Genomic DNA, 15,773 nt, shown 5'->3' on the forward strand with positions numbered 1-15,773 from the left:
ATTGCGCAGCACTGCCTGGCCGACTCCGGACTCCTCCCTGGAATCCCGGTCGACGCAGTAAAATCTTGTGAAGGTGTGCGTCGACCTCCACGTAGCAGCACTGCAGATGTCGAGCAGGGGCACAACAGACAGGAACGCCATGGTAGCAGCGATCACTTTGGTTCAATGGGCTCTCGGACGGCCGGGCAACGGTCGGTTTGCCAACCGGTGACAGTGCATGATGCAGCCAGAGAGACATCTGGAAATGGAAGCCTTCGAGAGGGCCTTCACTTGGTTCACAGGTCCATAGTTCACAAACAGCTGTGATGTCAACCGAAAACTCTTTGTGCAGTCCACGTAGAACTTCAGCGCTCTAGCCACATCCAGCGAGTGCAAAGTCCTCTCAGCCGGCGACGAAGGTGACAGGAAGAAAACAGGTAACACCAAGGGCTCGTTGAAATGGAAGTCCGACGGCACCTTGGGCATGAAGGAGGGGTGCGTCCTCAGCACCACCCTCTTATCGTGAAAAGTTAGGTATGGAGGTTTACAGGAGAGGGCCTGGATCTCTCCCACTCGCCCTGCGGAGGCGATGGCCACAAGAAACGCTGTCTTCCACGACAGGAATTTCAACAGTACCGAATGCAGAGGCTCGAATGGTGGCCCCACGAGCCTGGAGAGCACCATGTTGAGCTCCCACGTCGGGGCCGGAGCCTTCACCGGCGGGAATGACCGGAACAGTCCCTTCATAAACTCCTTCAACAAGCGATGGGACCAGAGAGATGATCGCCCCGGGGTCCTGGAGTAGCGGGAAATCAACGCTAGATGGATCTTGATGGAGGTGTGCGCCAGCCCCACCTTGGCCATGGACAGTAGGTACGGCAGCACCTGAGGTGCCGTAATCCGCAGAGGGTTAATCTGTGCACGGCACCAGAGAACCTCTTCCATTTGTGTCCATAACACGAGAGTCGAGGGCGCCCTGGCCTTTGCAAGCACCTCCTTGCAGTCCGCCGGGACATCGTACCCTCCAAACTCTAGTGCTGCAGGAGCCAGGCCTGCAAGTTCAGAGACGCCGGATCGTGGTAGAGGATGGCGCTTCCTTCTCGGATGACGAGATCCACGTCCATTGGCAGTTTGACGGGGGGGGGGGGGGGACGCTGACATGTCCAGAAGGTCCGGGAACCACGGGATGTAAAAGTAGGCGTCCTCCAAGTCCAGCGACGATAGGAAGTCGCCTTCCTCCAGTTGTCCCAGCACATGCTGGAGGGTGACCATCCGGGAGTTCTGGGACCCGATGTACTTGTTTAGACGAGGAAGGTCCAGGATGGGTCGCCAACTGCCAGTCTTTTTCCTTGCGAGGAAGCACCGCGATTATACCGGAGCCCCGGAGCCTCTTTGGGACAAGCTTGATGGCTCCCTTCTTTACCATCGCTCGTACCTCCACGAGTAGTTGCGGGATGTGATTTTCCTTTCTGGCCACAGGCGGAATACGGGGACACTTCCTTAGAAATTCCAGTGTGTGCCCGCGGGCCAGGGCATCCAGACCCAACTGTTAGTGGAGATGGACTCCCACACGCTGATGAAGTCCGCCAGCCGGCCTCCCACCGGGGTGCTCCGGTGGGGGCCCGACGCTACGGCCGGTTCAATCCTGCTTGGCGGCGGCCTTGCCGCCCTGGCCTCCTTGGCGATGATGAGATCCTCCTTGCTTGCTGCGTCCCCTGTACGCCTCCTGCAACGAGGAGCAGGCCGCTTGGCGGTACGTTGAGGAGCTGCCGCCGAATCCCTTGGAGGCACCTTCTTGCCTCCGAGCCCCAAAAGGGCAGCCGTCGTTGCTGAAGAACGCCTAAGGCACGAGCCGTCTCCGTGTCAGCCTTGATGGCTTGCAGTGACTTGTCCACTGCTTTGCCGAACAGGTTGTTCCTGTCGAAGGGCATGTCCAGGACCTTGGTCTGCACGTCTTGACAGAAATCGGTTGCCTTGAGCCAACCGCGCCGGCAAAGGCAAACGCCGTTGCCCATCTTGCGGAAGCCGGCGTCGGCAATGTCCGTGGCCACCGTTATGGTGTGGTCCGATGCCACCTCTCCCTCCTGTAGGATCTCTAGGGCCTCTGCCTTCTTGTCGTCCGGGAGGAAATCCAGTAGGGGAGCGATCTTAAACCATAGCTCCCTGTCATAGCGGGCCACAATCGCGAGGGCTTTGGCCGCTTTAATGGTAGTCGCCGTCGACGAGATGACCCGTCGTCCCATGGCGTCCAGCTTCTTCCCTTCGCCGTCCGGCGGAGATTGTTATTGTTATTTTGCATTTATATAGTGCCTTATATACCATTGGTATGGTCTGAAGGCGCTGGTAGGTTGAACGTCCTTGGGAACCGAAGTTCGGGTCAGAAGAGAGAGTAAAGAGAGTCCTAAGGTGCGTGTGCGCACCCGGTATGTGTGCAGCTGGTGCGGAATTCGTGTGGTAGCTGCTTCTTATCGGTAGGTGTGGTGGTTGAGAGATCAGGAGTATGTGTTCACTCTGGCAGGATTTATCCAGACCGAGTGTGGCTGCGTTAGGCCTGGGGGTGTGAAACCAGCAGTGATTACTTAGAGTGATGGGGAGTGAGCGGGAGATGTTGATATGAGAACAGTTATACCGAATGGTGTCATAGTATCTCTGTGTTCTATTTGAGTGGTGGTGTAAAGGAGAGTAAGCGTGGGGTGTGGTATGATATATGCTCTTTCAGATGTTCCCTGCATGTCGCCCCTGCCGCTTTCTTCTTGGCCGCCACAGAGACAACCGAGTCCGGGATAGGCTGCGCCCCAAGGCACATGGGGGCGGAATCCAGAACCTGGTACTACTTCTCGTACTGGTCTCTTGGCAGGGGCCGTGGATGGGTTCTTCAGGAGAAACAGCCCCTCATCCCAGATCGTCGTCGAGTAACGGGACTGAGAGGACAGTCTTCCTTTTGGCCTCCCGTCGTTGATAGAGGAAACCTTCCTTCTTCTCTTCCACGGAGCACAGCTGGAAGAGCTTGGATGCCCTGGCGATCATGGCATGGAAGGAGCCAATTTCGTCGGGAGGGGAGGCCCGAGCAGGTGGTGATGGACGGTCCATCCCGTTGTCACCACCATTGTCATCCGTCCCTGTCGTGGCTGTCTGTTCCCGTATCATCCCTCGGCTCAGGAGACAGGGAAGAAGGCTGTGCAGGCCGACAAGGCTGGAAAGGAAGGGGTGGATGAATTCTTCTCCGCTTGTTTGGAGGGCTTTCCGACGGTCCAGGCTCTGCTGCGTCGTCCGTTGGTGGTAAGGGCAACCTTGTCCTCAATCTCTGTACTCAAGGCCTGGATCGCCATCAAGATCGCCCCTGAGTTGTCTTGTGGCCCAGGGACCGGCTGCGACGGTTGGGGAGTGAAATCCTCCACCTCCAAGTGTTCCTTGTCACCACCTCTGTCGCTTTCCTCGTCCGCCTCTTCGGGATCCTTCCCGTGGGACCGGACCTCCGCGAACTTCTTGCTCGGGATTTTCACAATTCCAGCCAGTTCCTCTTCAGAGGCTGTATCCGTGTCTGTTATGGCCACCGGCCCCCCCCCCCCCCTTTGCCACCAGGGTTTTCACAGGGGTCTCATCGATAGGCTGAAAAGAGGATTCCCCCTGCGGTGGCATGGAAACTCTAGGCCCCAAGGTCGCCTCCACTGGGGTAGCCTCCACAGGCTTCGCCAGGGCCGCCACGACTCCCTCGATAGAGGCCTTAGCCAGGTGAATCAAGGCCTTCACAACTTTGGATGCGCTTGAGGTCTTGACCTTGGTGGGGAGGGTCACCGCCTCGGTCCCCCTCGGCTGCTGTCGGGATCGACCGGGACTTCTCCCGAAGCTTTCCCGGGTTCTCCGCTTTCCTCTTCCTTGAAGCCAGAGCATTGGCTCGTGATTGATGGCGTTGGTGAAATTGTGCCCTGCATGGCTGCCGAGGAGCCTGTCCGTTCGGTGCTCCCAGTGCCCGCGGACTCGCGGTGCTTATCCTTTTGTTGGGCCCCTGTCGCCGGAGCGCCCTCAAAGGACTTAGAAGACCGCTCGGACTTCTTTTTCTCATCCGCTGCTGGGCTCTTCCCCTCTAGCCAGTTGGTGAGGTGGGTACGACGATCCCTCATCGTCCGCTTGGACATGTTCTTGCAAAACGCACAGTCCTTCTCCACGTGCGTTTTGTCTTCATGAAGGCAGTAGAGACATCGAGAATGTTCATCCTCCTTGAATACATTCTGCAGTCCACATCCAGGGCAGCTCCTGAAGAGCTTGGGTCCGGGCGTCGCGTTTCCTTTTTCCTGGGCGATGTCCACGCGGGGTAGGCCCCAAAGATCTTCCGGAAGCCTCCGAGAAGTGAAACTCGACGAAAAATTTGGCCTGGAGGGGCGTAGAAAAATCCGAAACGGGTCCCCGTTGATCGGAAGTAGAAACAGTGGAGCTTGAGGCTGAAAAATGAGATGACATCTCTTTGAAAATTCGCAAAACGCAGTAAAAGCTCGAGAGCTACAGCACAAGGACTCCCAACACTTGAACGTGTGGTAAAAATCTGAAGATGGCTTCCAGAGGAGGGGCTTAGGTAGAGTGCAGTCATTGGCTGGGGGCAGTATGACCCAGAGACCAGTGATTGCTACTAGTAGAAAGACAGTTCAGAAAAGAAACAAACTGATTTTTTCTTTACCGAGGATTCCCAGCCTGACGACTGGGAATATTCATGAACATGTGAATCCATGCCAGACCCCATGCTGGAGAAATACCCTTGTTTACCTGGAGAAGGGGGGACGACTTTGATGGCACCCTTTTGCAGCAGGACCAGTACTACTTCCAGCGGGATGCAAAGGTGCTCGCTCTGGAGACAGGCGTCTGCTTCTTGGTGGGTGGTAGCGAGGTGGTCGGAGGAAATCTATACAATACCATGGGCGACGGTCTTTAGTACCCACTGATCTGATGTGATGCCCTTCCAAGCATGGATAAATGGTGACGGGCGACCGCAGACCAGGGAAGCGTGGGAGGGTACCCGTACCGGCACGTCACTTTGAGGTTGAGGCCGGGGAGCCTCTGGAAGCAGGGTATCTACCTGTGCCCTTGCCCCTACGAGACCCTCTTTGTTGATACTGGAAATTGGCAGAGGAGCCCTGTCCGAAGGACCAGAGGCCATGGCCCCCCCTCCTTACCCACCCGGAGCCATACTCACCTTGGGGCACGCAGGAGAAGGATTGGCCACAAAAGGACCAGCAGGCATTAGTGTCACCGCGCTGGTGAAAAGTTTTTGCCAAAATTTGGCTAAGTGACTAACGTCTCGTGCTCCTTTTTTGCCATTTCCAGGAAGTCAACCACCTTCCCGAATAGGTTGCATTCCTCCACAGGCTATTTAAGGAGGCTTGTGTTTCGGGTTTGAACCCAGAGTTTTTTAACCAGGCATGCCGCTTGTGTAGGGTTCCCTCTGCAAGGGTGCGCCCTGCAGTTTCGGCCGAATCCAGAGTGTTCTTCAGGATATTGTGGGTACCTAGTCTGCCTTCAGCAACAACCACCAGAACGCATGATCGGGTAGGCTCTGCAACTTCCTGAAGTCCATCCTGTACTAGGCCCCATGGAACATCACTATAGCTTGCAAGGATTGCAAGACCGTCAGGGAGCAAAGCTTGGGATTCTGTGGGCAGAACCTAATTGGGGCTTTCACACAAATATTTGTAAAATAAAGACACGAACAAAAAGCAAACATCTACAGCCTTATAGAAGGCTATGTCCTCATTGCAGGAAAAGGACCTGCAGAACTACACTACCCAAGCACCCCAGGGCCAGGAACTACTTGACTAGGCCCACGTTCGGTGAGGCGCGCTCTTTCACATCAGAACCAAAGCACGGGGCTTGTGCTCGAACACGCGACCTGAGAGGATGTTTCAGCTGGAGCTCCCACTACGGGGACCAGGACGAGGGGCCCCGCCCCACAACACTTCTCCACAGGCCCCTCGCCTGCAAAAGATAAGTCGTGCTGCGCATGGGGGAGGTCCACAACACAGGGGAAATTGCAATTAGCCGCGTTACGGAGCGGACAGCAGAGAAGCAGAGGGGCACGTGCAGGGGGGGGGGAAGAGCCTGGCATCCTAGATTCCCCTGCTTCACCGAAGCCAAGTCCCTGTCTAATTCCTCATGCGGCGTACACCGCGTTCACAGCCAACTTGTGTGGCTTGGCAAGTCGCAACCCGTCATGTGCGACAGATTGCACAAAAGCTCGCCCTAGGAGGCGAATATGACTAAACCCTACACCCCAAGGCATAGGCGCAGCACGGAGCCATGTGCGGCGTAAAACCGCACAGCTAAGGCAAAACTTTCACATTGCATGCCACTAACAGAGGCAGGAGTCAGGGGGCAGACTCTGAAAGGGGCACTAAGAGAGTGTCTGTGTGTGATATAGAGATATATATATATATATATATATATATATACACACACATATATATATATACACACACATATATATATATATACACACACACACATATGCACATGCATAGTAATTCCTGCTCTCTTTACAGCACTGATACTGCTCCATAACAGGACCGGAGTGTGCGCAGGCAGGAGGCCAGCACTCACCCCAGAGCAAAGTGCCTTTCTAACCCTAAACTGTGTTGTGTGCATGTATGTTAGTGTATGTAATGTAATTGCATTTCATCGTGTTTTCGCATGTCCCCGGTCCTACCCACATTCCCTCTCCTAATCCTTTTTACGGTTATCCTTGTGAACTGAACCCATCCAACCAACGACTCCCTTACCCTCTTTTCCCGCTGGGGTCTCAAGAGGCCTGTGTGGGCTTTTGCTTGCAGGCGCCCAGACCGCAGGGGGGGGGGGGGTGGGCGAGATGGTTGGTTTGTGCCACTCCTGGACTTGGAAACCGGACGTGCGACACAAGGAGGGTGGTGTTATAAATCCTCATGGAGTAAGCTGCAGAGGCGGCGACACGCTTGCCAAGGGCGTAAAGTTTTTTTACAATCCTTGTCTCGAGAAGATTCTGCCGAGGACCATGGTCCCCTGCCCGCTTGTGCGTGGTTGTTACGACCAAGTCCAGTGTGGCGTGTCCCATAATATAGAGGGCATCAGATGGTGGCCAGGTGAAACATTTTCAGCACAGGGATTAACTGCCTTTGTAAGGGAAGGGGACAGTAAAGAAGGAGCCAGACATCTTAATAGAATTCAATAAGGGAATGGCTTGGCTAACCAGAGAATTCTCCTGGAGGATGTCCTCCACAAAATCAAAGTCAGCTGCGGCTTCTTGCATAGTAATCTTAAAATGGTCGCCTGCTCTTTTTAATAGGGAGTAAAACAGCATTTGATCTTCAACTGGCGACAAATCTCTGCAGAGGAGTAGTGGGAGGATCCAGACAGAGGACGTCTGGGTCAGTGTTATGTGGCGTTGTGTGCCACAAACCCTGGTCATTCGCCTGATCCCAGTCTGGGTCTTGAAAGACGGGGTCTTGGTCATATAGGTCAAAACCTATCCTGACCAGGGTCCTCGGGGGGGGTGGGGGGGGAGGTCGTCCCCAAATATATTAACGTGGTGTTCCTGTGGTTCCTCCAAAGAGGGAAAGTGGGCACCGGGGGAGGGAAGTTTCCAAGATTCACAGGGGATAGGGGATGGGTCATGAGTCAACATCCCTATGTCTCTTCAAGGCAATGTCATACTGGTCTGAAAAGTTGATGAACTCAGCCATCTCAGCCATACACTCTTCAAACCTCTCCCTGGTCCATTCTGAGGAAGCTGAAGGGTCAGTGGGTTGAAGGGGCTGCCCAGAAGGAGGAGGTGAACCCCTATGCAAGGCCTAAGAACAAGGCTGGGGCCTCAGAATAGTCCCTGCGGGAATAGGGGGTCTCCCTGGAGTACCTGACCGCTGAAACGCTAACCGTAAGCTTCTCGTTGGAGCTTGGAAGCACTATCCACGGCATATAGGCTTTCGGCACCCCTGCAGGCGCGGCCGGTGGCACCACTGAGTACTTCAGCATTAGAGCACCTTTGGAAGGCAGGTCGACAGTAGTGGGAGTTTTAAGGGATCCGCCTGCTCCACATGAAGCTTTATGCCCATTCGCATGCCACGGCTGCAGTTGCATGGAGGGTGCCGAACTGCGAGGTTCGGAAGGCACCACCGAAGCGTTCGGTGGGCCTGTGGGCATTGGGGTTTTCTTCGATGAACCCAAAGGAGGCCTTATGGGTTGTATGCTTAGGTAGACGTGGTGTCTGGGTGCCCTTGTCACCGGGGTGCGACTTCCCCATAGCAGAGCAGACTGCTTGCTTTTCGGGGACAGGCATATGGGAGCGCGTAGGCTCAGCGGAAAGATAGATGGTATCCGAATCAGAGCCATGGCTGCTGATGGATTCCTCGTCCGAAGCTCCGGCGGGGGAAAGGTTTTCAGCTTGTATAGCGTAGGCTGCCCACCGCTTATTCTGCCTGCCCATCAACATCTTAGGCCGAAGGATTACAGGCCTTACAGGAGCACTCGTCGTGGTCACGAGGAACACACCTGTTGGATTGGCGGTGGGTGTCCTTCCAGGGAAGTTTGCTGTTACACGACAGACATAACTAAAAGGGAGTCCTCTCCATAGCAGAGGTTAGCGGCACCAGACCAGGAGGAGAAGGAGAGGGGTGAAAGAAATGCATTCTCAGAGAGAAATATTAACAGGGCCCCACGCTCCCTACTGTAAAGGCCAGGCCTGAGGGCCAAGGCCACACAGTCACCAAGCAGTTGGTTTAGCGAGCGGGAAACCCACGATACAGCCGTTGAGATGGTCGAATTTAACTACACGACCATAGACCGTGGGAATAGATGGGCAATATAAACTCTTACGAGCTCTGCATATGCAACCAACTAGGTTGGCGGAAAACACAATCTGATGGGACCTCGACGCGCAAGGGATTTTGGGTACACTACACGTTACGTTAGGGGTAGTGTTACAGTCATGCCCATGTCAATGTCCCTTTCGATCTTCGAAAAAAAAGATGCAATACTCCACGATTACCACCAGATGGTGGACAATATGCACAGCATGTGATTCTAAGCAGATTCACAAGCATCAGAAATTGTGTTTCAAAGCGCTCACAGGGCAACAGGACGGGAACATGCAAGTACAATTCGATACAACGCTAAGATAAAGGCGGACCTACTAGGCCTTGTGAGCATTCTGAGCGTGCAAATGCAGAGAGAGAAGGAGTGGGGGAGTAGGGCATAAGTGCTAGGTGTATCAAGTGTAAAGTGCTAGGGAATGACCCTACCACTAATACATGGTTAAGTGCAAGCCTGTGGTGGCAAAGGCCAATGGGTGCCAATGAAAAGTGCTGGGAGGCAGAGAGGCTGTAGGCGATTGGGTGTGGAAGGCCAGGAGGACACATAAGGGCCCTTGTCACCAATCTCAGCAGCTGTAAGGTTTAGCAAAGGAGTGTCACAACCCGTGACCCAAAACCCCACTGGCATGGTCACATGCCAGGTAGGGTTAAGACTCAGGGTTCATTTAGGGCCCCAGGGGCCTTGCACTATCCTCATGGACTCCCCTGGAGTCAGTCCTGGCGCCTTTGGCACCAGGCTCATGTTCAGATTGGGACACAGTCTTGAAGGGACTACCTTTTATTGGAGGCCTGCAGCCAACATGGAGGCACCCACGCAGCCTAGTTCCTAGAACCAGACTGTGCGGTGCAGTGTTTAGGTGTGGTAGCCCGGACTACTTTACCTGGACTACTTTACTAGAGGGCTATATAAACCACACCCAAGTTAAAGAACGTGCTTCGCGTTATTCTGCAGCCAGCAGCGGGACGCTCATCGTGTCCAGAGACCAGAATCCGGTGATACTTTAACAGCGGGCCTGCAGAGGAGACAAAAGAACATCATTAGCAGTCTCTGCTTACCTGCAGCTTCCAATTCGTCGAGCTCGCGGTCTTTCATCCAGTCGGCAGCATCACCGGGACATCCCGCACACACCAGAACGAAGCACCTGGAGGGAGAGAGAAAGAAGGACAACGTTAAAACAGGTTACTAACTGCATTTACAGCAGTAATCACGAGAACCTCACCTGGCTGGGCATTTCTTGGCCGGGTCCGCTCCGGAAATCTTCACACGCCAAGAAAGACCATCGCGACCTAAAAAGGAATAAAAAACACAGGTTAGCAAAAGAAGACATTAGCCCACAGCACTTCGCGCTTAACCTACCATCCATCCATCCATCACACGCTCCTGCGTCCATCATCCGGGTAGGAGCCCGATCTAAGCTGCGCATCCACCGAACCTTCGTGCACCTAAGGGGGAATAAATAAGGAAAAGAGATTAATAGCAAGAAAGGAAAGCAAGGACATTTTAAGATTGCTTTAACCAGACTTACTTCCTTAAAGACACTTGAATGGGTTGGCACCAGTGAAGTTAACTCGGTCGCTCAAACCCGCAGAAAACTACGCGCCCCTGCACAGAAGACAGAACGGAGGGCACGCCAGACATCACAAGAAGGTGAGGAGTGGGCCATTAGATCGAATCCAGGGAGTCGGGGGAAGAAAACGAAATCTGTTCCTAAGTCCAGTCCTCCTGTGTTTTCAGGCCCGACCTCCATAGAAGACACCATCCGGAATCAGGAAGGTTTCAGGGTGAATCCGGCAACCAGGGCATAAGGGCGTCCCCGTGGATACCTGGTGAGCGTAACAAGGAGGAAGGCAGGGAAGGAGGAGATGAAAAGGAAAGTCTTGAAGAGCCTCCCGAAATTTGAGGCGATCCGGCGCAAGGCAAAGAGGAAGGGGGAGCCTGTTCCATAGGAAAGAGCCTACTAAGGAAAGCGATCGGCCACCAGGTCGCTGCTAAGCAAAGCATTTAACTCACCAGATGAGACCGGAGAGAGGGAGCAGAGAAAGGCAGAGGGAGGATGGGAGGCAGGGGGATTGGGGAAGGGGAGGGGGGGGGGGGGGAAAGGGACCCAACGGTGCTCAGGATGTCTTGAGTTTAAGCAGTGAAGTGTGTGGCCAGTGCGTTGCAGAGGGCCTGGGGTGGAAGAGGTGAGGAGGAGACTACAAAGGGGTTGGCTAGTTCCCTGCAGATTTTAAAAGAGTTTGGCCGTGTTGTTGTTGGATGCACCAGAGACGCGAGCCTGGATGTGGGCCCTTTTCTTAGCACAGATTGAGTCTGTATTGCCTTTGGAGTAAGCGACAGGCCAGTTTGTCAGAGGGTAAGCCTGAGGTCTGCCACTTCTGTTCCGCAGCTTTGTATATGCGTTTCAGGGCTACAAGTTCAGAGTTGTTCTAAGTGTTCTGTTTGGAGGCATGTTTCAGGCGGATCCTCATGACTGGGTCAAATGCATTAGTAATGGCAAGATGAGGGTTGCTGAGCGCAAAGTCAGACTAAGAGTATGTAGTGGGGAGAGGGGGGGGATGAAGGCAGATGCAAAGGCAGCAGCTGATGCTCGTTTCATCGGACGGATATTCGTGAACGAAGTTGGCAGGGCTGGGGGGAGGTACCATCAGAGGGCTGAGAGAAGTTGAGAGTGGTCTGACCAGGAGAGTGGGGTGATCAGTGGGGGAGGAGAGTGAAAGATCAGTGTGGATTAATGCATCCAGTGTCCAGCCAAGTGGGTAGGATCAGAGGGGAGGATGGAAAGGGAGAGTGAGGTGCAGATGTCATGGAAGAGACTGGATGCCATGATTGAGGAGTCAGGTGGATGTTGAAATAGGCCACTAGAAGGAGTTTAGAAGTGAATGTGAGGTGCGAGGAAGAGAAAATAGCCCATTCAGCAACAGGGTGGTAGAGCCAGGAGGCCTATAGATGGTGGCAATGGTCAGAGAGGAGGAAGGAGAGAGGACCAGCATGAAAATCAGGCTCTCAAAAGGAAGAGTAGGGCTGGGTGTGTATGAGGGAAGAAGGGACCCACTCAGGGAAGATCGGAGCAATTCCGCCACCGGCACTCAAAAGGAAGAGTAGGGCTGGGTGTGTATGAGGGAAGAAGGGACCCACTCGGGGAAGATCGGAGCAATTCCGCCACCGGCACGGTCAGGGCGAGGCATGGAGATGATCCTATAGCTATCGGAGAGAAGGGCGTCAAAAGCAGTGACTAAGCTGGCATTGAACCATGTTTCGGTAGAGCAAGGATATTGAGGTCAATGTCTTCAAGAAGGGGGCAGATGTCAGCAGAGTGTTGGATGGCAGAACGAACATGGAGTGTGGCAAGATGCAAGGTCTTCACATTTGCAGGTTTTCTGAGGAGGGTTACAGGGGCATGATACATCAGTCGCAGTCGAAGGACCAGGACAGGGAATGGAGGATGGTAGCAGGTGTGGGAAGGAAGTTGATGAGGGACAGCAGGCGCCAGTCAAAGGGAAGGAGGTTGGGTTGAGGACCCTGAACCAAGATAGTGCCAATGTGATGCTCATGAATGATACACCTGAATGATGCGAAGCCTGCCAAGAGGACTTCACATTTGGTGCCACCATTAATGGGAGAGGATGTGCAAGATGACAGTGTAGAGATGAGGAGTCCATAGATAGAGGGGGTGGGGGGGGGCGGCAGAGAAAAGGATATCAGCGAAGACCTGTCTGGAAGTTGCACTGACATAGGTGTTTGCGATGGGTAGGGCAGGGTTTGTGGTCAGGATGTCTGTTTTTTCTTCCAGACTTCGTGAGAGAGGGAGGATAGGCGATAGTGTAGCAGTTAGAGAAGCTACAGGAGATGAGTGCCATAGGAGGGGCAGAGGATAGTTGAAGGAAAGAGGAGAGGCTGCACAGCACAGTTCTAGCACAAACTCACCAGGCGGCCTAGTAGTTGCAAAGACACAAAATGCAATGCAAAATGGGGTGCAAGATGTTAAGAACACACACCTAAATTTGAATTTCGAAAGGGGACACACAAACGCAGTGAAAGAAGAGGTAGATCAGGTGAGGCAAGGAAAGGCAGAGTGAGATGGGCACAGTTTAGGTTCAGAAATTGATAGTGGAGGAGGCAATTAAAAAAGTTCAGCCAACACTGCCAGGTAGATCTGCAGAGAGCGTAGAGGTGCAGAGCGCAGAGGTGCAACTGAATGAAAAGTGCTGTATGAGTGAAAGCACATCATATTGAATACTGAGCTGAATGGAAACTGCCATTTTGATTACGAATAAATGATATTGAATATCAAATGAACATTTAAAAGATATACTGACCGTGAATGTCGCATAGTGTCAGCAACATTGTTAACGGAGCAAAAGCATATGGCAAGAAGTAACACTTCAGTATTTCAACCACAAATGTGAAGAAGATTTGCGAGCTTGTAGGAAAGCAAAAGACTGATGCAGAAAAAGGGTTGCACTAGCCAAAAGGAAAGCCAAGTGTGGAAAACCCAAAGCCCAAGGCAGAAGTGGCTGTGAGGGTTTAACCAAATCTAAGTGGGGGGGGGGGGGGGGGGGGGGGGGACTTAAGGTTGCGCAACCTGTAATGGGCGGACCGTCCGGTCCGACAACTGCATCTAGACCAAAGATCTCTCTGCTGCGAAGATCACAGCCATTCTAAAGCAAACCAATCAGAAGCATGGGGTTCCTGATTGCATGACCGGTGATGGGTGGACAGTGTGGTCTGATAACTGCGCCAAGGCCTGGGATCCCTAAATGATGGCCAGCAAAGGACACTGAGTGACCCACTGAAACACTTTATTGAAATCTTGGGGAAGGGAAACCAGAGAAGTGTCTTGGGGAAGAGAACCCCAAGGTCGTCTTTTTGTGCTTGAACTGTGCCTTATTGACCTTGGGGGAAGGGAACAGCAAGACTTGGTTGAACATTGATACGCAAAGCAGCTATTGGAACTGTATTAAGCCGGAGATAGAAAGCCCAAGAAGAACTTAAGCGGAGACTTACCTTTGAACTTTTGTTGAGAAGAAACCATACACCCAGTTTATTTCTAGATGTGAGGGCAAGCATAGGTTTTGACACAGACCGACTTTTTGATTTGCACTTACAGACACAGACTTCCCTTAGTTTTCTTTAGGCAGGTGAAATCCCTACCTTAAATTATAGGGCAAGTTAGACCTTGCACCATCCTGGCATTTTAATAAAGTTCTTAGAAACTTGAATTCTGTTGTTTGTGTCGTCTCTTGATACCATGCCCGTCTCACAACTTGTAAGTGGAAAATGAACGGAGGCAGTTTAAGGAGACTCAAATTGGTCTTAGGTTGGCACACAATACATTCAAGTGGCACCCAAACTTAAATGTTGGTTTGTAGTCCTGTTGGGGGTACTATTAAAAGTGGTCTTCAGCATGGCTTGACCAAACTAAGCATCACTTCTAGAGCAGACGTTGCATTCACACCAAAAAAAAAAAACAAAAACAAAAAAATCACAGGGCATAGCATGAAAAATCCTTGTGTAATTTATCTCAGTTTGAACAGGCCTTTGAAAGTCCACAGATGCTGCCAGGTAACCCCATCAGCATTACACTGAAATGTCCTGCTGCTGATCTCGTTCAAACGTCTGGTTTTCCACAACAAAACAAATACAAGGCTAGAACTTGCATTTAGTAGAGACAGTAAGCATGCCCTGGTCTAATACAATCTGGTGAATTTTTATCCTTGGAAACGGTTTCCAAGATATTCGACATTTCCTGCTTGTATAAGTTGCTAATTTTACCCCCACTGTGGGTGTGAATTTTAAACTACAGGCACTGCATATCAGACTTCAGAGATTCGGCTCCACCTCCTTTGCTTTAATATACGCCACTAATTAGGTTGCCAGACAGAATTTACATAAAAGGATACCAGTAGTACTACAGATAGCAGCCCAAAATGTCATGGTGGATATTCCATCTGGCCCCTCTGTACTATTTTCTGTTAGTTTTGACCATCCCTTATAACTATAACTTTAATATCCAACTATAGCCAACTTACTGCCATTTCTACTTCTAGCACTTACTGTGGACACCAATAACGTGTTCCCTGATGAATATCTCTTAAAGGCATTAGTCCAACAAGTTTGCTTTCACCAAGACTCTGTAATACACTTCCACCTTCTTCTTTCAGTCTTAAAGCATTTTTCCTCCTTCCCACTACTAATTCACCTGTCAAAATAAATGCATGCAGATTGCCTTCATACGAAATAAACCAACTGAAGAGGAAAATGTAAGCACCTTGAAAATACTTAATATGGAAGTGAAAGTGTGTTTGAAGAATGCCAATAAGTCAAACATGGGAACTATGAAACAAATCCAGATGGAACAACAAAAATAATCTTTAAAATAACCAGCCCCAATAGATGGAGCGAGAGCGAAAGCATTAGCAAAACATTTAAAACTAAGGAAAATACCTTGCTTTTCATGGCTGAAGAGTAGGGTCCTAAAAATAATCCAGGTAAAATTTCCTGTTAAAAGAATTGAAATATGGTTACCATTTTAATCTTACACAACAATTTCAAACAATGCCACTGATTAAGATAATACTAAAAAGGGAGATCAGAAGTACTTCATACTTTTATGAAGTGTTAATGGCTATACAAAAAGAGTGAAGACACAGCAAGTATTATGAACAGAACGTATTTTCAAGGAATAATGGTATATATTACCAAACTGTCTTTAAGCCGATAGTACTGAGTCTCATGACGAGTCCAGCAGTAACCCTGCCGGAGCTTCCGGGGGGGTTGCATTTTACCGGCCTAGCTTCCCGTTGCCACTGCGACATCACAGGTCCCGGCAGACCCAGAAGCTAGGTGCCAGAAAATGTAAGTCCCCAATCACATGGAGTCCAAGACTCCATGGGAATGTGTTCACGAAAGCCCCGGCACCGTTAGCAACGGTGCAGGTGCTTCCGTGATGAGTCTGCCTACCGGGGCTG

At 51.8% G+C, this 15,773-nt stretch overlaps 1 protein-coding gene across 3 annotated transcripts in view; it reads right to left on the reverse strand.

Annotated features, from left to right (window-relative positions):
* Nucleotides 1–15,773, reverse strand: part of STYX (serine/threonine/tyrosine interacting protein) — a 984,080-nt gene that overhangs the window by 838,059 nt on the left and 130,248 nt on the right. For all 3 annotated transcript variants that reach the window (XM_069637582.1, XM_069637583.1, XM_069637584.1), the window contains one exon: nucleotides 15,250–15,303. In XM_069637582.1, the coding sequence (XP_069493683.1) occupies nucleotides 15,250–15,303 (54 nt within the window). The remainder of the gene's footprint in view (nucleotides 1–15,249; nucleotides 15,304–15,773) is intronic.

This window comes from Ambystoma mexicanum, chromosome 14 (assembly GCF_040938575.1).
Source record: "Ambystoma mexicanum isolate Mex_15411 chromosome 14, UKY_AmexF1_1, whole genome shotgun sequence".
NCBI classification, from domain to species: domain Eukaryota; kingdom Metazoa; phylum Chordata; class Amphibia; order Caudata; family Ambystomatidae; genus Ambystoma; species Ambystoma mexicanum.